The sequence below is a fragment of the Tenrec ecaudatus genome, chromosome 7 (genome assembly GCF_050624435.1).
Source record: "Tenrec ecaudatus isolate mTenEca1 chromosome 7, mTenEca1.hap1, whole genome shotgun sequence".
In the NCBI taxonomy this organism is placed as follows: domain Eukaryota; kingdom Metazoa; phylum Chordata; class Mammalia; order Afrosoricida; family Tenrecidae; genus Tenrec; species Tenrec ecaudatus.
In genome coordinates, this window is record NC_134536.1 from 38,459,130 (window position 1) to 38,482,345 (window position 23,216).

Sequence of the window (23,216 nt, forward strand, 5' to 3'; positions counted from 1 at the left end):
AACTAAGGAGCTGCAAATCCTAAGGGTCCTTGAGACCGCACTTACTCTCTGGTTTCTAGGAAAAGGGGATGTGTCGGCCCTGGATTTTAAAAGAAAGTTAGTTTTGAAGGGAAATTATATTTTAGCCCTATTCAGCTCTATATCGCACTATGGATTTAATTATAAATTCAGGGCATATCAAATCTTCCATTTAAATGATTTTTTTACCATTTCATACTCATTTGTTATTTGACAGATTGGTGTAGCATTTTATGACATGCTGCTGAATGTCGACCAGTGTAGTGCCTACTTAAAATACATGGATCCCATCTGTGACTTCTTATATCATATGAAGTACATGTTTACTGGTGACAGTGTAAAAGAGCAGGTAAGCTCAGTTTATTTGATTATTTTAAAGTTTTATTTAATTTAGAAACTAGGAACACATGATGATGGATTTTTAGTGTGTTGGGTTTTTTTTCTGATTTGGTTCACTGGGAGAGGACTGTTGATATCAGACTCTTTTAGAACTGCCTCGACATAACTATCCTGGATATGATATTAAAGCATAATACCTGTTAAAAATTTTAACACAGATTCTTTTATATTTCTAGCAGAACTTTTGATAAAGACCCATGGAGTTTGACATGTGGTCCCATTAGGAAGAAACAGTGGTGTGATCACTAAAAAGTGGGCTTTGAATGAAAAAAAATCTTGATCTTCCCTCTCGGTGGTTAAGACACACTGAGAACATTGGATAAATCATGACATGAGGAGGACAGAAGCCCAAGAATAACTCAGAGTTTGGGGGAGCAGTTCATGCCCTCACTCTTTGCAGGGTTACCATATGGAGATGAGATTCAGTCTGTGCCACCTCCAGGTTCAAGTTAAAGGGAGACACACTCTGACTCGACCTGTGAAGAGACTTCCTAGAGCTGATGAAAGGGGAACAGCTCTTCTTGAAGCCTACCTGGTCTTCCCACCTGTGGGCTGTTAGGGAGACGGAGGTGTGTGCAAAAGAGAGAACGTTTAGCGCCCTCTTCCATTGATATTTTAAACTCTCCCTTTCTGTAATGGAAAAGGCAGATCAATTGACACACCCAACCTCAGCAGAAGTGGGTTCTTTCCTTGGAGATGGGGAGTTGGGAGGGGAGGCTGTTGACTGCTGTAGGCTTCAACAAGATTGCCAGAGAGTGGACATGAACCAATGAATGTTGTATTTAGCATATTATTTATATTTGGGCCTAAGAAAATTTGACCCCAAATTCTTTTTAAAGTAAAACAATGCATAAAGTCAGAATATTTTAGTAAAAGAATATGGTTGATGTATTTATTTCCTTAAAGTACTACTTTAAGTAAAATATCAGCATTTTGTTTTAATTTCAAGTATAATTCAAAGCAAAAAAGAAAGCTTAGTAGATAAATATTTCTGATGTGAATTACTCAAAGAACTTTATGATAGATGGCATTTTTAAAAGATTGTCAACTAGTTGGATGTGTGAACTTTTTGGCATATGATAGCTGTTGCTAGTGGGGTAGCTGGCTAAGAGTGTGTGTATTTCTGTTAGTGTGCACATCCATATTTAGACACACATGTATACATGTGAGAGCATATGCAAAGGTATTGCTACTAGGGTTCCAGTTCCTACATGCACACGTTTGTTCCCAAAACCCTGTGGTTAAATATGTCCTGATCAGTGGATATTTAAAGACAAGTTCTCAGTACCACACTTGACTCTGTCTCATTTGAGTGCCTTCAAATCACAGTAGCTTTGAGAGGATCTGCTTGGTCAGTTACATTCAAGACAGAAGTCAGCCTAGAAGGCGATGGCAGTTGTTTTAGGGGATTCCTAAGGCCATATATAGAAATTTCTCTCCCCCTGCCCTCCACTCGCCAGTTCATTATCTCTGCATATGTGTAAACTACTTATTTAAATGGTAAGTTGAAATCGTTTGGTGTAAATATTATTTAATATGCTTTTATTCCTTAGGTTGAGAAAATTATCTGTAATTTAAAACCAGCTTTAAAGCTTCGTCTTCGCTTCATCACACACATTACCAAGATGGAACCAGCTTCAGTGCCTCCACAAGCCATCAGTAGTGGGTCTCCAGCGCCACAGTCCAACCAGGTGCCAGGATCTCTCCCTGTTAGCCAATGAGGCCAGGGCATCTGAGGTGGTGAAGCAAGATGGACAATATGGACTTACATCTATTAATCTGAGCATGGCCGTACTACAGAGTGACACAGTAGACGAAGCAATGATGTTCAGGTTGTTTTATTTTGATTCAGCTGGTGAATCCCCTTAGCTGTATTTTTGTCTCTAAGAGATCAAGTCAACTGCAGGTGCTTTCTCCCCATAACAGTGGATTAGAGCTACTAGGACCACGGGGATTTGTGATCAAATCCTAGGTATTCTCAATCTTTCCTACTCTAGCTATTTTTTCTGGTTTTTATTTTACTTGTTAAAAAAAACAACAACACCGTAACACATAAAACAGATAATTACTACAAAACCTTTTATACACTAATCCCCTTGGGTGTGTCTGGGATTTGAACCAGATAGAGAAAGTTAAGCCTCTGTCTACTGCAGCAGCACCAGCCCCGTGTTCCCTTTAGAATGGCTGCATTTTTATCGTGGCCTCCCTGTCAATGGTCTGATGCTGCTGCTGAGATGGATTGGCGATTTCTTGCTTTACTGTGAACTTGAACTCACTGTGTAAGGTAAGTGGAAGCCATATAAGAAAGGAACTTCTGGAAATGTAAATAAAATCAGGCTTCGGTGGTTGCTTCTCTAATCTGTTTTTTAGAAATAAATTCACTGCTCTTCTAGGTTGACAACTTCCCCTGTCATATGATGTAATTATTTGTATGTTTACAAGCTGAGGTAATTTTTAATAATGTATTTTTAAATGTAGTAACACACCTTAGTTCCTTAAGGTTTATTAGATTTTAAGAGGCATACTGTTGATTTTGGAAGAAATGAATGCCAGTAAGATTGCAGACCTTCGAAAAAGTTGAAATCTGTTCAATAAACTAGCTGACTTCCTTACCGCTTACCTGGAGTATGTGTCTGCTGACTGGGTCTCGAATCGGAGCACTGCTGCTTTGGGGGCGATGGGCATGCCTCAGGGGCCTATGACGTGACCTTGGAGTTAAGAGTTACTAGGGTTTTTTTCATTTACTAGAATATTTGAACAGCTATCGTTCAGAATCTTGTTTCCAAGCACATTCTCCCTGGGCCTTTGTCTCCTTCATTGGTCATGTTCTTGCAGTCACGTGTGCAGACTCTGTGTCATCCAACCCCTCCTTGACATTTCCATAATCTCCTTGGTGAGGTTTTTTCCAGCTCAGAATATTTTGAAATTCTTCAGGAGCTTTATGCTAAAAATTATTTCCAAACATACTGTCAATATTTGTTGTAAGGTGCCCTCCAGTTGGTCCTACTCACAGGTACCCACCCACAGCAGAAGGGACACCCCCAGGCCTGTGCCATCCTGACGGGAGAGGTGCCTTTGAGCCCATCAGTGCCGCGCTGCGGTCAGCCATCTCGTTCAGGGCCAACTCTATTCTCAATGTATTACTTCGCATTCAAAGAATATATTGGTTAAGATCCTGGAATGGAAATAATTAGAACACTGACGATAGGCAAGCAGAAAGTTTACCTTCTCACATCCGTGTAACTACAGGAAAAACATAACACACAAACCCATTGCCACCAAGTCAATTCAGACTCACGAACTGGTAAACTGTTAATATCTTTCTCCGAACGAGCTACAGCCTGTTGTTGTTGTTGTTGTTAGCAGCCAAACACTTTAACAATTGAGTCACTGAGACTCTTACCTTTATTCCGAGTAATAAAATATGTGGGTTTCTTATAATAGGCTTTATAGAGTTATGATTAATCAGATAAATTCATAGAAGACAAGAAACTTGACTTGGTCTTAGGATAAAGCTGAAAGGAGGAGGACCTTTATATTTATTTCATCCTAAAAAAATTCCTTTTCTTATTAAAAATATTTTTTAAGAAGGTAGTGACTTTGAAGTAGTTCCGTTCAATCAAACTTGCTGCAATTATGGAAATGCATACCTGTGCTGTTCGAGCCTTGTACAGTAGTTGAGCACTCGAGCGTGACCAGTGGCCTAGTAGAGCACTCATTCGTGTGCTCACCAAAAGGTCAGCAGTTCCAAACCACCAGATGCTCCATGGAAGAAAGTTGAGGCTTTCTACTCCAGTAACGAGTTAGTCTCTGAAACCCACAGGGGCCATTCTGAGTCCACATTGACTTCTGTCAACTTTCCAAACAGATGAAAATGCTGACAAAATCCGTTCACTGTGCTTGAAGACCCACAGTGACTATGATGCCGGACCTTTGAAGAGACGGGGAAGTTACCTGGACTATCTTGGAGCTTGGTTCAGCGAATTTTATTGGAAGATTTGGGAATGAGAAGGGTTGCTGCAAAATGTGTGCCTTGGGCTCTGACCAGGAAAAAGAGCTTCAAGTGGAAACATACTGTGCTTTGAAAGAACAGCTCCTAACAAAGAACAGCTCTGAAACCCTGACTTTTGTTCCAAGGTCATCACATGGTGCTGTTCTTATGACCCTGAAAGCAAACATCAGTCAAGCCAGTGGAAGATGCCATCGTCACCTCACCCAAAAAAAAGCTCTTCAAGGGAAATCAGATCAAGATGGCGCTCATTTGGTTTTTTGACGTGAGGGGGGACAGTGCATTTGGCGTTCATTCCATCAGGTCAAAGTGTTGATCAGGCTCTCTATTTAGAGCAGTGGTTCTCACCCTTCCTGATGCCGTGACCCTTTAATACAGTTCCTCATGTTGTGGTGACCCTCCCCCCAACCATGAAGTTATTTTTGTTGCTACTTCATCACTGTAATTTTGCTACTGTCATGAACCGGGCTACCTCTGAGAAAGAGTTGTTCGACCCCCAAGGGGGGTCATGACCCACAGAATGAGAACCACTGATTTAGAGGTTCTGAAAAGATTACATAACAGTGTGCAACAAAAGAGGCCTGATTTGTGCCAGGCAGACTGGTTTTTCCACCATGACAATTCACCTGCACTTGCATCTCATTGTGCCAGTTTTGGGCACAACCCCTCCCCCCCAGCATGCCTCTCTTGCCCTATGCACCTTACTCACCTGACCTCACTCCCTGCGACTTTTGTTTCTGAGAATGAAGAGGGACATGAAAAACAGCGATTTGACAATAAAGAAGATGTGAAGAATAAAATGAGGGGAGGTGCTGTCAGCCATCCAAATAGATGTGTTTGAAAAATGTTTCCAAGAATGGAATCGCAGATGGGACAAATGTATTACGTGTAATGAAGAGTACTTTGAAGGTGATAGGGTTGTTTTGTTAAAAAAAAAATGTTTTTAAATACATAGCTTTAGGGGGGAAAATTCCAGGGTTTTTTTTTGGGGGGGGGGTTGTGCCCCCTCATATACCTGCTCCAGTCATGGCCCTGATCCTGCTCCGGGAATCTCACTGGAAAATATGTTATATTGATCTGCCACCGAACATGGTTACGTGACGGTCCTCTTTGACCTCTTGTGTCTTGTTTAAAAGCTTTGTATTGAAGCAAACCCTTGGGCAGCAGTATGACCCAGTGCTAATGCTCTCCCTTAACCAGACGCTATGTCTCTGCTGTGGTCTTGTCCTAGTCCTAGAAAGACTTGGTCATGTTCTTTTATTAAAAAAATAACTACAAGTGATGGAAATTATTTTTTCTCCTCAAAGACTTTAGAGGCAGGCAACAGGCATCAAACTCTAGGTTCCTAGGGAACAATCCGATGGTAGTATTTTCTTATACTTATTAAGCAATAGCAACACGATTTTCTCAGGGAGGCTGCTTAATGAGGCTACCTAGGATTCTTATATGGCAGACTTCAAGAAGTCTGGTAAAATAATGAAAAGATGAATTTTTCCTAAAATGTTTGAGAGCTCCCTTGCATAGGTTAGTCATTCATTGGTGGAGGTGAGAAGGGGGAAGGAAGAATTTTGGCTCCCATGTTTTTATTTGGTTCCCATGAAATTTGCTGTATTGGTTGTTGTTTTTCATTTTCTTCACTATCCCAAATCTAAAATTAATTTTTCAGGATATTAAAGGTTGTAAGCTGAAGGAAGTGGAACATTTGGAAGTCACTGATATTTTAGTTTGCCGTTCTAATGTGCATAGGAACCCTGGTGGCATAGTGGCTGCGAGTTAGACTGCTAACCACATGGTTTGCAGTTCAAAACCACCAGCTGCACTGTAGGAGAAAGACAAGGCTTTCTACCCCCATGATGATTTACAGACTCTGAACCCCACAGGAACAGTTCTACTCTGTCCTATAGGGTTGCTCTGAGTTGGAATCGACTCTATGGCATTGAATTGATCCTAATCTGAATTAGTATATCTTGGAGTCAAAATGGCAGCTTGATTTTCCTGGCTCCTGAGTATGTTTTTTTTAGGATATCTTCAACCTCCCAAGAGGCTCTGAGTATCAGTCATGTTTAAAATAACCAGTATCATGTCTGAGCTTTAAAAATGCTAAAATATGACCGTATAGCATTCACAATGTATAGCCAGAGTGTTCCTTACAGGCAAGGATGACAACACTTCATCTTACATCCTTCGAACATGTCAGGAAAGAACAGTCCCTAGAGAAGGATATTGTGCTAGGTAAAGTGGAGGGGCACCAGGAAACGAGGAAGACCCTTGAGATGGCTTGACACAGTGACTGTACCAATGGGCTCCAGCAGAGAACGATTGTGAGGGTGACGCAGGACCAGGCCATGTTTCCTTCTGTTGTGCATGGGATCGCGATGAACTGGAACTGTCAATGGCACCTAACAACAACACTCACAAATTTTGATATTACCCAAATATTACACATTTTACAGGTGAAGAAATCAGAGCCAGACAATTCAAATGGTTTTCAAGTGATCTTCCAATGTTTTGAGAATGATTTCATTGCAGGTTATTAAATCTTTAAGGTCATTTTAAGTAGTATATGCATGTGTATAATGTGCACCTGTTTGGGGACATATAAACACAATAGAATCTAACAAAGAATTTATTATAAAATTCACATCTTGCGAACAACATGAACATAATATTTTTAAGATGCTATAGCTTTGTCTGCAGGTACTGGGAATCCCATTCTGTGTGGGAGTGTATAAGTATCAGCACATTTGCAAATGAAAATTAATGGGTATTTTTCTTTCCAAACCCTTCGGCCAAAATAGGAAATAGGACCTTTTTAAATTTCACAAAATTAGAATGTCCAAATCTTGAATTTCACATCAAGGGAAAGTCAGATTTTGCAGTTTACACTATTTGTATAACATTTACTAAGGCAAATCATTTTTCTGAAAGAACAACTTTGGGGAGAATAGCTATAGGGCTGAAGTCAATTATTGGCTTTGCTAGTTCTGTCATTAGCAGTGAGGTCGTAAATAAGGTGTCTCCACATCTACTTAGGTGGGCCCAGGTAGTTGATATCCTTGTGATTCCCTTCCCGGGCAACTCCAAAGCAGCCCAAGGTGATTGCTATTGCAGTGTTCACTGTGCGCGTGACCTCTTCTGGTGTCTTCCCCAGAGATGGGTTCACTTCCATGATGTCTAATCCCGAAAGGAGCCCTGCAAGAACAAGTGATCAAAGCGTTTATAAAGAGCTAACGTCTTAAGCTCCAGTACAGTCTGGAAAGATTACACAGGAATGTCGGGAAGTGGTAGCCCATCAGAAAAGCACTCTTTCTGCACTCGCGTAACTGCATCACCCGAGGGCTGCTTTCGAAGTGGCATTAGGCACTTGGTCTTCAGGAAGGTAGAAATACAAGGTGGGCTCACAAAATTCAAAAGTGGAATTAAAAGACAACGAAAAATTTGAAGCCCCTTGATAAAAATGGCCAGGTTCCTGCTGCTGCTGCTTCCACCAGAGTCTTGCCTACCTGTTTTGTAGATTTCCTCTGTGATGTAGATGCCTTCCCTGTAAGTCAGACCTCCCTGCACTGGTGTGCCCGTAGCTGGTGTGAAAGAGGGGTCCAGTCCGTCAACGTCAAAACTCAGGTGAATCGGCCTTTTCTTTCTTTTGAGCAAGGGGGAAGGAATTCGGATTAAGGGAGACTTAATGTTTCGTAGGTTAAGTATAGTTCTTAGCCTGCTGTATAAAAAGCAGCAGCCCGGTAAAGTGTCATGATTTTACAGAAAGGCTTTCTCAAGCATTTACATTGATTAGTGTCAGCAGCTAGCAAGTTTTTTTATAAGATTTAGGCTACACACACCCCCCTGCACACAAGCATCATACCTTCCTAGGAGGTAGCTGAATGTTTCTTCCATCACCTTACCAATGCCAAGTTTATCCACTTCACTCATCGAAAAATATTTAATTCCAAAGGTCTTCAAAATATAGCTATGAAAGAAGAAACATTAAGATAATATGCAGTTATAATGAGATTGATTTGAAAGGTTCATCCGTGTTGTAGCACATATCAAAGCATGACTTCTTTCTATGACAATATATTCATTGTATGTATATAGCATGTTCTCTCTTATCCAAACCTAACTAGACTAGTCTTTTCAGCCATCTGCACCTGTGCAGCTCAGTGACGTTCATGACCTTGCCCAAGCCGTGCTGCCATCATTGTTTTTCAGTTTTCTTCAGCATCCTTGGCGAGACTCGAGGAGGCCTGGTGAGGTGCTGGGCTGCAAACTGCAAGGTCAGCATTTCAAAGCCACCAGCTACTCCAAGAGAGAACGAGAAGGCTGTCGCTTCTTGGAAAGTTTGATGGTCTCTGAAACCCACAGGAGCAGTTCTGCCCTGCTCTATATTGTTGCTGTGGGTCAGAATCAACTAGATGGCAGTAAGTTTGTTGAGAACAGAAACTCAGGACCTTTAAGCAACAATTTCCCCCTTCTCCCTCTCCCCGTCTCACAACTCCTGGTAGGTAGCCACTAATACATTTTTGTCTCTGCATTTTCCAATTTTCGATATTGTGGGGCGCCATCCTATTTGCCCTTTTGTGACTGGCTTATTTTACTGAGCATACTATTTGTAAGGTTCATCTGTATTGTACGTATTAAGAAATGATTTCTTTTTATGACAGTGATATTCCATTGTATGTCTGTACCACAGTTTTTAATCCAGTCATCCTTCGATGGGCATTTAGTTCGTTGCTTCTACATTCCAGCTGTTGCGAAGTTCACCGCTGCAAGCATTGTTCTGCAACTTGCTTGGCGTGGTTCTGCTTCCATTTCTTTGGGCCATACAGTAATTCTATCTGACTTTTTAAGGAACTGCCAAACTCTTTTCCTTAGGGGTTGTACCATTCTACAATCCTACCAGTAATGCACGCCGTTCCAATTTGTCCACATCCTCATGCATTTGTGATTTTCCCCTTTTTCTGTTAATAGCCATCCTAATCTGGGGGGGGGGGGGCAGAGTGGTATCGTGAGCTACACAATGGGCTACGACCATAAGGTCAACTGTTTGAGCTTACTAGCCACTCCATGGGAGCAAGGCTTTGGGCTCCTGTAAAGACATAGCAGCTTCGAAAACCCACAGGGACAATTCTGCTCTGTCCATGAGGTTACCATGAGTCAGACTTGAGTCCGTAGCAGGGAATTTGTTGGGGAGGGGGTTTGTTTAGTTACTAATGAAGGTACACATCAGTTCATGGGCTTATTGGTCATTCATCTGTCATCTTTGGAGAGATGGCTATTCAAATCCTTTGCCAATTGTTTTTTCTTTGGCTGTTAAGTAATAGGCCATTTTGATCATTTTTAAGAGTATAAAGTAGGATCATCATTATATTCCTCATGTTGTGTACTGTTGCTACTATTCATTTCTAAAAGTGTCTGTGACCCCAAACAGAAACTAAGTATTCCTTCATCAGTGATTCCCTAACCCCCTACACCAACCCTACTCCCCAATCAAAATCTTTTGATCCTGTGGCTTTTAAAGAAAAGGACACTATGGTCAATATCTGAAGTATTGACATTTGTGAATTGTGTCACAGAGGGAGAGCATAAGCAATTCTTGTAGGCGTGGACAGTAAAGCATTCCTAACACACGAAAGGAATAAAGAAAGAGACATGAAGACATGAACTCACTGTTCGCCAGGGTCCACATCTCTCAGACCAATGTATACAATGTCTTTAGCAGAGATACAGGGAGTCACCCAAGAGAATCCTGGCACGTCAGGGATCTGCAATCACAATGTTTCCACTTGGTTATATATGCGCCTCTAAGAATTGACTTTATGGCAGTGAGTTTGGTTTTGGGGGGTTTGGAGATTCATAGTAAATCTTTGGGAGTCCTGATAGGCACAATTGGTGAAGTACTTGACTACCAGCCAAAAGGTTGGTGGTTCAAATACATCTGAAGGCTCCTCAGAAGACAGCAATCACAGTTTGGACAATCTTCCTGGAGCAGCTCACTTCCACCTACATGGGGTTGCTGTGAGTTGACAGCAGCCAACCACAACAGCAGTAAACCTTTCATTGAAAAGTAGGCAAGCAGGTTGCATTGCATACATCTTATATTTAGGATATAAGAATTTACATATACCTTGAATTTAGAGAAAATCGTTAAGATTGAAAAAACACAAAATTAAGAAGCAGCCTGCCCCCCACCTACACCCACCCGGCTCAGGAAACCTTAGATTGTCTTCACCTGGCATAGCCTCACCCTTGGGTCCCAATGTAACCTGAACCATTTTTTATGGTTTGCCTGCTCTGTGCCCCACTGAGCCTTGCTAACCCAGACTCTTCTATGAGAAATCAATGTGCTTCCCCTACTTTGATAAGTGACTTCCTTCCTTCTCTTCCTCTATAATGGACTTCATCCACAGGGTGGTCAGGGTGACTTGAGGGAAGTTTTCGGCCAGACAGACTTGGGCTGCCCGTCCCATTATAATGTGTCTGCTCAGTCCTGAAGCTGAGCTTGGTCGTTCTCATTGCTAGATAGACTTTCTCCAACTTTGTAAATCTATGCTGGGTCACCAATTCAGAAAATATTATGCATGAATAACATGAAATTTGAATCCTTATCGGGACCAATAGTTGGCAGCCATCACACATAATAAAAGTTTAGAATGATAATGTTTTGATCTAGAATTTTACTTGCTTTAGAACAGAAATAGGTAGGGAACAAGGAGATAGATCTTCCCCCCTACCATTTTGGTATGTTTATTTTATAGTAAAAATGTTAATGCAAATCATTATAAACCTGCATTTTGAAAACCCATTAAAAAAAAAACTTGTAACGTGTGATCAATGAATTTGTAAGAGGAGGAGGCTGTGTGGCATAATGCAAAGAATTGGGAGTTAGGAGTCCTGCTCCTGGACCTTCCCCTGATATATGCTTGGGATTTCAGCATGGCCTTTTAAACTGAGCTGATAACTTGTTTATAAAAATGTAATCACTGGGAGTGCCTGCAGGGCACACATAGTTCATGTGCTTGGTTTCAGTCCACCCAGTGGCAACTCAGAAGAAATAACATGCTGTCTGTTTCCCAAAATAACTGTCCATTGACAATGTAGCACGCTTTTCCTGGGCCACACATGGGATCGCCGTGACTCAGCGCTGACTGCACAGCAAGTGACAGCCCTCTGTGTACCTAAAAGGGTGATGCTGAGGCTCAGGGGGAAGATGTGTGCAATGTCAGTTTGCAGACTGACAAGTCGGGTACAAGACAGAGCTTTACCCAGTTCCACCAACTAATCCTATCTTGTTGACTGAGAGGAAATGGCTTGAGGTTGCACCAAGAATAAGATGCCATAGCATTCTCCCTTCCTTCCCACCACCTGAACTTCTGCTAAAGGTTACTCGTATGAAACACATTGTCAGCCAGCCTTTTTACCTTTCCCTTTAGTTCCTTCAGGAGAAAGGACACAGGTTGTCCATGCAAGTTCCCACTTGTGGTTGTCTGTGGAGTGTTGATATCAGTGTGAGCATCCACCCAAATGACGCAGAGATCTGGGTGGACCTTCGCATGACCAGAAATGCTTCCAATCGCTAAACTAAGGAGGAAGAAAGGTTTGTATAAGCATCAAGTTTGGAGTGTCTCGACACAGATCATTACAGCAACTCAACGGGTTTTCCTTGGAATCAAAGTGACTGCTATTCTATTTGAAAAAGTATAGTATGCTTATCACATATCCTTATTAGTAGGTTATAACCAAAGACCAGCCAGTTGTTGAATGACATCAAGGACGTCATACACAAAGAAAGCAAGAGATCAATTAAAAGATAAGAAAGAGAGAAAAGACCAAAATGGATGTCTGAAGAGACTAAAGCTTTCTGTTAAATGTAGAGTAGCTAAAGTGAATGTAGAAGATAAAGAGGTGAACCAAAGAATTCAAAGGATGAGTCAAGAAGACAAAATATTCTAGTCTAGCAGTTCTCAACCTGTGGGTCGCGACCCCTTTAAGTGTTGAACGGCCCTTTCACAAGGGCTGCCTGATTCATAACAGTAGCAAAATTACAGTTATGAAGTAGCAACGAAATAATTTTATGGTTGGGGGGGGGGGTCACCACAACATGAAGCATGGTATGAAAGGGCCGTGGCCTTAGGCACAGATCTCTGCACCTTGTGGAATCATGAAATCAAAGGAAGACCACGGTTAGCATTTCTCAAGCTGAAAGACTGAATAAAACAAATCTAGACTCAAGTTGTAATTTTGAAAGTGGAGAGCAAATGGTTTGAGAATGATGAGGGCAATGAATGAACAAATGTGCTTTACACAATTGATGTATGTATGGATTGTGATAAGAGTTGTATGAGCCCCTAATAAAACGATTAAAAAGAAAGAAAAACGTTTCGATGGGCAAAAAATTGAAATTCTGCAGGAAGCATTAAAATAGTGGTCAACACTTAACCATTTCAGGAGGTAGCATATGATCAGTGTTTGATGTAAATGATAGAAATTCAAGTTGAATGGAATGCATTGGCAAAAAGTAAGGCTTGGTAATTGATGCAATATGAAAGCACTCCATGCCAAGAAATGTTGTATTTAGCAATTTGTCCAACCACCAGGAAGACATCCATACTCATATCCATTCTATAGAAGGCTAATCCAACAAAATGCAGAAATTACCCAACAGTACCATTAACATTACACAAGAGTACAATTTTGCTGAGGGCAATTTGAAATGGTTGCAGCAGAACATTGATAGAGAACCGCCATGAACTCGAACTGAATTCAGAAGAGGATATGGAACAAAGGATGTCATTGCTGATATCTGGTGCCTCTTGGCTGAAAACAGAGCAGACAGTACCAAAGTTATTTCTTGTGTTTAGAAAATTGGTTCACAAACTTGGGCCTACTGCACCATTTGCAGAAAAAAATTATTCAGCACTCCCCTGGCAATTACATGTTTGCATTATTGCCTGTAATTCAGGAAAGTATCTGATTTTGCAGCCTTCACCCCCACCCCCTTCACCCCCGGCCCCTTGTAATATTCCAGAACCCCCTGGGAGGCAATATCACCCACTTTGGGAAATATTGGACTAGACAAAGGCATTTGACTGTGTAGATTGATTCCAGTTTGGGATAACATGAAGAAAGGGGATTCCAGAATCCTTAATCATGTTCATGCAGAACCTTTACATAGACCAAGAGGTAGTCATTCAAACACGAGGATATTGCATGGCTTGAAATCAGAAAAGTCAATTTATAGACTGCAAATAAACAGCATTTGGGCTGTCTAAGGAAGGACGCAGCCTTAGGATTGGAAGATAACTCATGAACCACCGACTGTATGCAGGTGACGTAGTCTACCTTGCTGAAAGTGAAGAGGGCTTACTAATGGAGAGGAAGACTACACTTCCACAGGAAGACACGCCAGCGTGAGATTTGTACCACAGGGTTCGAACAAAACATGGGATATAACATACTCAGACATTTTAAACAAATGTATACATCGAGGGGGAAAGGTCCTGGCAAGGGTTGTTAAGAAAGTACCTTTTATAGAGAGAGATGATGCCTATGAGGGTGCCTCTAAAAACTGGGAAAATGGAGCTGAAAGATCATGGAATTTCCCAGGAACTTTCTGACACTTTGTATATCTTCACACCAGTGCCAAATGTTTCTTAAATCAATCAAGGTAGGCTATACACAAGCATGCAACTCTCACAAACTTCTGAAGACTAAACACATGAATGAAAAAATGTTTGTACTACAATTATTTTATGGTGAAAAACATTCTAAAGATACTGCAAGACTTCAAATACAAGATGACTACAAAAAGTTCATGGAAAAATTCCATTCTCTCAAAATTCCATTTTCCATGAACTTTTGGAAGGTTCACAGGACAAAGTATACCTCCATAATATCCAATAAAATTAAAATTATAGAAAATTTGATTTTAAAAAAATCATGTCATTTGGCACTAAAGTGTAAGGGGGAACATATTCCTCAGTTCTCTCCCATCTGTTTTCTCTTTCCACCCGGCCTTGGCTATCCTTCCCTTAGATCAGCGGTTCTCAACCTGTGGGTCATGACCCCTTTGTGGTGGTCCAACGACCCTTTCACAGGGGTTGCCCAATTCATAACAGTGGCAAAATTAAGGTTATGAAGTAGCAAAAAAAATAATTTTATGGTAGGGGGTCACCACAACATTAGAAACTGTATTAAAGGATCATGGCATTAGGAAGGTTGAGAACCACTGCCTTAGGTGGTTTGTGCCCACCTCCCACAATCACTCAACAAGACCTGTGATCTCCACCGAGGACCAAGCTGGTTCGCCCACTCTTCTGGACCTCTGCCACCATACCAGCCAGCTTCTCGTTGGCTTTCCCCACCGACCTTGGATTCTTCACAATTTGAAAGGGACTGTCATTGGGGACATCAGCAAAGGGCAGGTCGCCATAGTCTTTCACATCGCATGCTGAAATGAAACGTTTTTAAAATGCAGATTACAAAGCAATATGCAGAGGATGATTCCAAATTTAGAAAGATTTAAATGGTATAAGAAAAAAATTCTGGAAGGTCCATTGGACAGGGCAACATTGACAAAATAATGATTTATGAATTATCAAGGGCTCATGAGGGAGGGGGGGTTAAAAAAGAGGACCCGATGCAAAGGGCTTAAGTGGAAAGCAGGTGCTTTGAAGATGATGAGGGCAATGAATGTATAAATGTGCTTTACACAACTGATGTATATATGGAATGTGATAAGAGTTGTATCAGTTCCTAATAAAACGTTTTTTGGATTTTTTTTTTAAGGCTTCTGCCTAGCAGCATCGCCCAGGGCCCCACACAGTACCTGATCCTTATTGAATTGAGCCAGTTAGGCTAGACACCAAGACCTAACATTTTTAACCAGTTGATTTGGACCTGATATCTATCTCTCTCTCTCAGTACCTACCTACCTATCTAAAACAACCTAGCTCTGAATTTTCCTTATGTGCTTTTAAATTTTCTATGGAAAGAATATTAAGAAAACAGTATTTATACCTAGAGGAAAATACGGATGTGTTTTCTAAGATTTCCAACGCTGTGGTTGTGTTCTAATGCACCCTGTCATCTGCTGAGGCAGCCCAGCTCTCTCCCTCTGGGCACTGCCCACTGGACCTGCCTTTTAGTGTTGGGGTCAGGTGTAACGAATATAGGTTGAATGCTGAGCCTGACACTCCAGGACTCAGGCGATGAAGGCTTGATCATCGCACATCTTTTCAATAAGGGAAAGCAAAAAGAGCAGGCACCCACATTTCTGACGTACTTCCTTAAAAGGAAGCTCTGCCTCAAAAGCGCACAGCGCCACAGAAAACTAGCGTGGGTGGCTCCATGTTCCATAGGTAATTGAAACTTCATTGTGTGTTACGTTCACGTATATACAAGTCAGTAACGCTCCAGACAATTAGTCAGCATAAAATGTTGCCAAGTTATGTTTGCTGAGGGCATTTGTCCACTTGTGCAAACAAGCTTTCTGTTCTCTGTTGGGTGTTTTGTTGTTTCCTTTAGTAAGGTCCACTTTTCAGGCACTGAAAGTCCCCCATAGTAAGGGAACAGGTCAATGAGTTTGGGGAATATGCAGAGACTTGCAGCCACCACCACAACCGAGTTGTGGAACACTCCATTAACACCCCCCAGCCCCCAGTGTCCCCCTGCCCCACTGCAACCATCCTCACCTCGAGCCCAGGCATCAGCTATTGCTGTCGTCTTCTAGACTTCACTAAATGGAGGCCGACAGTACCCAGTCTTTGGGGCCTGGCCTCTTTCACACAGGGTGATGGAGTTGAAAATTATCCACACCCTTGCCTGTGGCACCTGTTGGTCCCTTTATATAGTTGAGTCCTACCCAGTCTTATGGGTGGACCACGTCTTGTCATCTAATTACCAGCTGCTGAACATTTGGTTCTTTTGTTTTCTTGCTACTGAAAATTTACTATTATAAATAATTCTGCTACCAGTCTAAGTATCAGTGTTGGCAGGAACATATATTTTCACTTCTCTTGGGTAAATTCCTAGGAATTTAACTCCGGGTCAAAAGGTCAGCATTATTTTAGAAACTGGCAAACTTTTCCAGAGTAGCTTTCACGTTTTGACATGCTATCACTAATATGGGCGGTTCCACGGGTTCCACTTCATTGACACGTCATTCGTGTTTTTCATGTAAGATCCCATGTGCCTAAACCTATGCTTTTAAAATACATACAATTTTGCATTTGCTTCAGAATGTTCATGAAAGGGAAATCCATTACCTTTTCACTACATTTGTCCACAAAGTTGTTGAAGCCGTGTGTGTGTGCGTGTGTGTGTTTAAACACATATATGCACTATGCAAACACCTGGCATTGTTACTATTATTACTGTTATTCATTTTCTTTTTAAAAAGGGGGCGTGTCTTCTTACTGGTAAAGGAGAGTGGGTGACATGAATGGCCTTGCTTGACTAACCAACATTTGGTGGTTGGAACCCACCCAGAGGCACAGAGGCTTCTCAAAGGGGACAGCCTTGGAAACCTAGTGGAGCAGTGTGGCGCCTCTAACAGCCCCTAACTACAACTCACTTGTTTTCCACACACGTCCCCTCCCGCAATTGTCCTGCCCTCTAGCCGCCCCCGTCCCCTCCCCGCCGAGATTTGCTTGTAGAATAGTCTGGCTGCAAAGACTAAATATGAGAAGGCTTCACGAAGTCATGGGAAAGGGAGTGGCATTTCCCCACACGCTTTTGAAGCCCCCTTGTCTCTGGGATGGGACTACGTGTTCTTCTAGGGAATACTCATCCAGCACTGACTTCTGACTTTCTCCCCATTGGGGAGGCTCCTTTTATAACATACATGTCTAAGGTGGCAAACCATCTGCATTCTGTGCTATAAATACCATTTCCGACCCACCCAGCTTAACCAGCCCCCTGCTCCTTCCATCAGAGTAGGGGGTGGGGGTTGGGGAAACAAAAGGATTCTTTCAACTGAAAATGTACCTTGTTCTTTAAGTTTCTCAAGAAGACCAGCCTTTCTCAATGCAATGGGGCCTTCTTCTACCCCTCCTCGTGGCTGAACAATTAAAGAACAGACAAAACAGACATGATCATCACTTTCAGATGTCCACAAAAGGAACACATCACCATTTAAACAGTTGGAGTGTCACTATCCTATCTTGAGGTCCTACAGTGCTAGGAATTTACGTATTCTCATGTGGGCCTCAAAGCAAGGTCAATTGCATTACTCGGGTGTCTTGCAGAAAGAGCTGGAATCAAAAGGATTAAATCACATGGCTAGAAAGTGGCAGAGCCTGTGTTAGGGGAAACTAGAGAAACAAATCTATGGACACACATATGTGTATAAGAAAGAGATTTATATACAAGAGCAATTGAACATTGAGAAAACAACCCAGTCCAGTCCAAGGCCCTAAGTCTGATATTAGCCCATATGTCCCATACCAATCTATAAAGTCCTCTTCAGACTCACAAAACATGCAACAAAGCCAAATGCAGGATGATCAAAAGCCAGTGGGTAGAAAGTTTTTGGGTCCAGTGGTGGTGTAAGCATCTCAGTGCTGACAGGGGTCTCTCTGTGGCTTCTCCAGCTTCCGAGGTCTGGTTGCGTCCATGTGGCTTATCTTCTGCAATGTCTCCCAGGGAGTAGCAGAGAGAGAGATGTCTTCCGCCTCCAAGGAGGAAGTACCAGATTTCCCAGAATTCTCAGGAGAAGGCCATGCCCACAGAAGTCTCATTGGCGATCTCCAGATTGACAGCCTAGACTCCACCCCTACACTCTTAATCCTTAAACTGACACCAGATTAGGTGACTACCACAGAGCCTATGCTCCCATTCAGACCCTTCAGATGCTGAAGCCCGCCTCCCTTCTTCGCACCACGCCCTGCTGTCAGCATGCTGTTGGGTGAGATGCTGGCTTGCCCATATGAACACAGAGCTACCCCAGGTGGCAGAACAGAGCTTCCCCTTAGGGTTTTCTAGGCTATAATCCTGATGGGCATATGTCACCACATCTTTCTCTGGTTGACCTGCAGGCTAGGCGTGAACCATCAACCTTTTGGTTCACAGCCGGTGGCTTAATCATTTTGTGCCACTGGAGATTCTTGTTATGAATACAGTAAACATATATTCTGTGCAAACAAACCTAATCCCCTGCCATTGAGTTAATTTCTAGTCATAGAGACCCTCTGTAGGGATGCAAAGACTAAATCTGTATAAGAGCAGACAGCCACACCTTTCTCTCATGCAGTTGTTAGGTTTGAAACAGTAACCTTGTGGTAAGCTGTCCAATGCTTAATACACAGCATCAAAAGGATTTCTTACTTTGTGCAAAGGCATAATGTAAGTTGGGATACAAAAATGAAAAGGGGGTGGATTTCTGTATTTGGTTAATGTATAAGTTATAAGGGGATTGGGGCCTTTAAACAAAATGAGTGCGTATCATGGAAGGCTACATGGAGGGGGTGGCATGTAAGCTGAGTCTTGTAACATTAGCTGAGTCTTGTAACATGAGTAGGTTTTCACCAGGAAAATAGAAGAGCATGATGGGAAAAGCTTGCAAGCCAAGGAAGAGTTTGGGCATGATGAAAGGGGGGCATGGGCACCAGTCATCAGGCGAGTACCTCCTGGGCCCTGGAGAGAAATGGGCTGAAAACAAGGCCATAGACCAACCCAATAAATTAAAAGCACCATCAAAGAGAAACGGCTGCCTTTACTATCTTTCTATCAAGTCAATGAACACTTCTTGCTGGCAGGAGGTGGGTTCCAGTCTCCTGGCTGACGGAAGCGCTCAAGATGCACGTCTTCTAGGGGTTTTTCATCTTTCTTCTCAAATGGTCAGCAGCCAGGCAAATCCTTGGCATCAAAGTTCCATCCTTGACAGCAAGGGACGCCCCGCTTTGTCCTGACACATGTGCTGCGCTCTTTGAGTCCCTTTTGCATTAACACACCAAATAGTGTATGTTAAGCCCCAGCAAGGTTCAGCATTGGCTCATGTTCTGCCATCCATTTTATTTCCCATGGCTAGACTATATTCCTAAATCCTATAAGTGTGTAGTTGTTCTTGTTAGTTATCCTGTGTCAGTTTCCAATTTAGAGCAGCTGGGCGCACAAGGAGGTGAATCCCTGTCCAGGCCTTTGCCATCAGCACGAGCAGTCACAGAGTGGATCATTTGTGATCCGTGTGGTTCCCTTGGCTGGTTTTCAGAAGGGAATTTCCAGACTGTTATTTCTAGTCCGTTATAACCGGGAGGATCCTCTAAACCTGTTCAGTATCGTTGCTACGTGCAAGCCTCCATGAACAAACTGGCGGTGCCATGAGAATCCACTGCCTAGAATCAATTTCGCTCTTAGGGGTTCTCTTTATGGTAGTGGAGGGCTAGCCTTTAGTATATGTCCTAAAACTGCCAGTTGGTTAAAACTCCGTAACCTTCCGCCCAGCTCCTTTTCACACGTTGGGAGAAATCTTACAGACTCCTCGTTGGCGCTCCATCTGTCCCAATGTAGCCCTGAACGTTCTCCCAGGGACGTTTTCTGCAGCGCTTTCAGACTTGGGTGCAGACCAATTGTCCTGAGGGTGTTCTTTGACGGCCTGGTTTGCCCACTTTGGGAATTGCTTTGTCAGCACAATGAACGTTTTAAACTAGATCTCAAATACTTGCTCGGCTCTGCTGCTCACAAGTGCGAGCTCCAATCTGGCGTGTCCAAGTAGGTAGCTTAGGAGCATAGGCTTTGACATCCGGTAGCTCTGGCTCTGCCACTGGCTGTGTGATGCGGAGCAAATGATTCTGTCTCTGAGCTTTCGTTAATTATAAAATAATGATGCCCTACTCAGCGCTGGCTGCCACCTCCTTCTGCCACCACCACCCCACGCCCGCCTTGCAAGGGAAGGAGGAACGGGCTAGAGTGCTTTCTCAGGAACCCCCCAGCACCCACCTTCCGGCATTCTCTCCTGCCTATCCCCTCCCCCGCCCCACTTATCAAATTCTTATCTCATTCTAGGTGGGGAGAACTGCTTATATGCTAGCATTTTCCCCTCGGCCACAGTGCCGACAGCCCTGGTGGTTCCATGGTTAAGTGCTCATCTGCTGGTAACCAAAGGATTCCTGGGGCAAACTTGCCCGGCAGCTCCCCGGGAGAAACGCCTGCGCTGATCTGCTCCCATAAAGAAAGACCTTTTCCCGATAAAGGTCAACTGAGTATGGCTCAGAGACTTCAGACAGAAAGGACTATGTCTGTGTGGAGTGACCACAAGGATATAGTCAACATGAAATTCAACTTCACTGGTATCAGAAAGGGGACAAAAAGAGACTACAGTCTGATAAACATCCCCTGGCGCAGTTCTACTTGACTCTGTCACATGGGGCTGCTAGGTGTGAAAAATGGAATCAATGGACCCCACAATCACCATGGCTGAATGTAGAAAAACCTTTTTTCAATTCTTGCTATGCTGGACCATTATGCTTAAGTCTCATGGCCAAGTTTTAATTGAGGAGGGGTGTGTGCTGTATGAAGGAAAAGCAAACAATGTTACTGAGGATGGAAAATGCGCATCCGGTGATATTTCTAAAATGTTATTCCTTACAGGGGCTATTCGACATCCCTGAGCTCAATTACTAACCAGAAGACAGCCCGGCTGTGTATTTCTGAAACACACAGCCAGTGGTAACTCTCTACAGAAACACACGGGTCCCTGTGAGTCAGAATCAACTCTACAGCAACTGGTTTATTACAGTGGCTGCAGGAGGACGATGGTGTTCTGTGTTAGAATTCTCACCTTGCACTTGGGGAACTTGGCTGCAAGCGGCAGACAATGCAGCTCACGCACAGCCGCCAGCCATCTCTCAGAGGAGGCTTTGGATTGTACAAAGCTACCAGATATAGCAGAGCTTCTAGACGAAGCTGGGCCAAGGAAGCACAGCCGTGCGATCAACTTCCCCAAACCAGTCCATGAAAAGCGTGAGAGGCCACCATCACAATGGCCTGATCCGATACCAACCCTGGGCAGCACGTTGTCCGCTGTGCGTGGGGGCTGCCGCTCACGACGCTGTCTGAGTCTCGTGCTAACGTCCAGGGGCCGGCGCCTGCCCAGTCTACTTCCTCACTCTCTCTCTTCCTGTCTTCTTCTTGTCAGTTATTTCTTTGCCTTCTTTTTGGACAATTGGGGTCATTGTGGGTTTCTCAGTAAACTGTAGCATTGACAGAAACATGACCATGTCAGCACAATGTCCTTGCGCTCTCTCTGGGAGGGACCATGGGAGGCATGGAGCACTATTTACTGAGTCCAAATGCAGTCCAGGTCTCTGACCTCCGGCCTCTACCAATTTGTTTTGCAATAAAAAGCCAGAGTGCGAACTAAGAGGGAGGAAGCGCTGCCCAGGTGGACAGAGAGATTCCTGCGATCCCCGGAGAACGCTCGCCCCGGACGCAACAGCAGCAGCCGTCCAGCTGAGGAGTTCCGCCCACACCCGGTCTTCTGCTGGGGTAGTTTTTTACTTTTATTTGTAGCACCGGCTCATACTGACGTCCGAGGTTCCCTGAAATCTCTTTACATTCACTCTGACGAGTGTGTTCCGGCAGAAAGAAAAGGCTTTGCTTGTCAATGTCACGGGCATGGTTTTAATTGGCAGGCAGGTGAATCTGTGAGTTTCATAAATCTAGCAGTCCTCTCGGTGTTGGCGTTTTGTAGGCTGGTTTTCTTTTCTGCTCTTCTTCCCCTCAGAAAGGCACCTAGAGAGCTCCAACAGACCTCCAACGACCAGCTTTATCACGACACGGAAGTCTTAAAATAACCCCAGGGGGCTTCAACAGGTTCACAGAACTGTGGAGGGGAAAGCTCGTGGAATTTCCCCTACAAACTCGTGGAAGCCCCCTCAGTGAATAATTTACAAGGTTGTGTGGAGCAGTGCTATTGAGGTTACCCAAGCTCCAAGGAGTCTGGAATTACCTCCGATGCACGTAATTTTCCCGGGTATGAATTGCCCAACTGATGACGAGGTTTTCTTAAAAAGCCTCCCTCCTCCCACCACACGCAGGACCATCAGGGCGACAATATCTGCATGATTATCTGCAGCATGGAAACCGTCCATTTCAGTTCAAACAAAAATGCTTCCTCTTAAAAGATAGCAGGAACTATTTGGAAGATTCAAATAAAAGTGACTTTCGTGGGGATGAGACGCTACAGAAACAAACAGATTTATGATCATAACGATACAATGTTGAGACATGGTAAAAAGGACTTCCCTAACCCCCAGGACCAGATTATGTCATGGGGCTAAACTACCAAGACCCAAATAACAACTTAGTCATGTTTAACTCAAATTTGTCAAGGCAATTCCATTTCCAGCCCAGTGTTTCCTCACCTGTCCCTTTGAGAAGGGAGCTCCGATGAGCCCTATGGGTTTTGCGTTGGAACTCATGCTCCGGCCGGCTCTGCCCTGTGCCCAGCTTCTCCAGCCGTCACCCTCTGGCCCGCAGTGACAGAGGACACACATTTCACCCCCCCATTTATAATTGGGCTGAGTCTGTTTACCTTTATTTTAATGAGGGAGAGGGGCTCCACCCACAGAAGAAATCGCCCAAGCCAAAAGGAAACTATGCAAAGTGTCTCAGGAGTGAACTGCTCCTGTATCCTCTCAGTCTCAGGGCTGCATTCGTTGAACATTATTCACTATGCCAAGTCACGCCCTTTTCCAAAAGCCGGCTAGCTGGGTGGCATTCATCTCTTAGGCAATGGCCAATTGCATGCAGTTTCACAAGGCAGCTGTGGTTCCGCGCCACCTCAGGGCGGCTCCTC

General features: G+C 43.4%; 2 protein-coding genes across 5 annotated transcripts in view; one reads left to right on the forward strand and one right to left on the reverse strand.

Moving 5' to 3' along the window:
* The window catches only part of MED23 (mediator complex subunit 23), a 56,426-nt gene extending 53,428 nt beyond the window's left edge, over positions 1–2,998 (forward strand). For all 3 annotated transcript variants that reach the window (XM_075554539.1, XM_075554540.1, XM_075554541.1), the window contains 2 exons: positions 236–367; positions 1,971–2,998. In XM_075554539.1, the coding sequence (XP_075410654.1) occupies positions 236–367; positions 1,971–2,138 (300 nt within the window). In that variant the 3' untranslated portion in view covers positions 2,139–2,998. The remainder of the gene's footprint in view (positions 1–235; positions 368–1,970) is intronic.
* Positions 2,999–7,451: 4,453 nt separating this feature from the next.
* Positions 7,452–22,839, reverse strand: ARG1 (arginase 1). Of its 2 annotated transcripts, XM_075553936.1 has the most exons (8): positions 22,783–22,839; positions 17,408–17,480; positions 14,696–14,870; positions 11,842–12,001; positions 10,091–10,185; positions 8,286–8,390; positions 7,930–8,066; positions 7,452–7,618 (listed from the first exon to the last, which is right to left on the reverse strand). In XM_075553936.1, exons 1-8 carry the CDS (start codon positions 22,837–22,839, stop codon positions 7,452–7,454), a joined length of 969 nt encoding a protein of 322 aa, XP_075410051.1. The 2 variants fall into 2 exon arrangements, with proteins under 2 accessions (XP_075410051.1, XP_075410052.1); XM_075553937.1 differs by lacking the exons at positions 10,091–10,185; positions 11,842–12,001.
* Between the last annotated feature and the right edge of the window lie 377 nt (positions 22,840–23,216).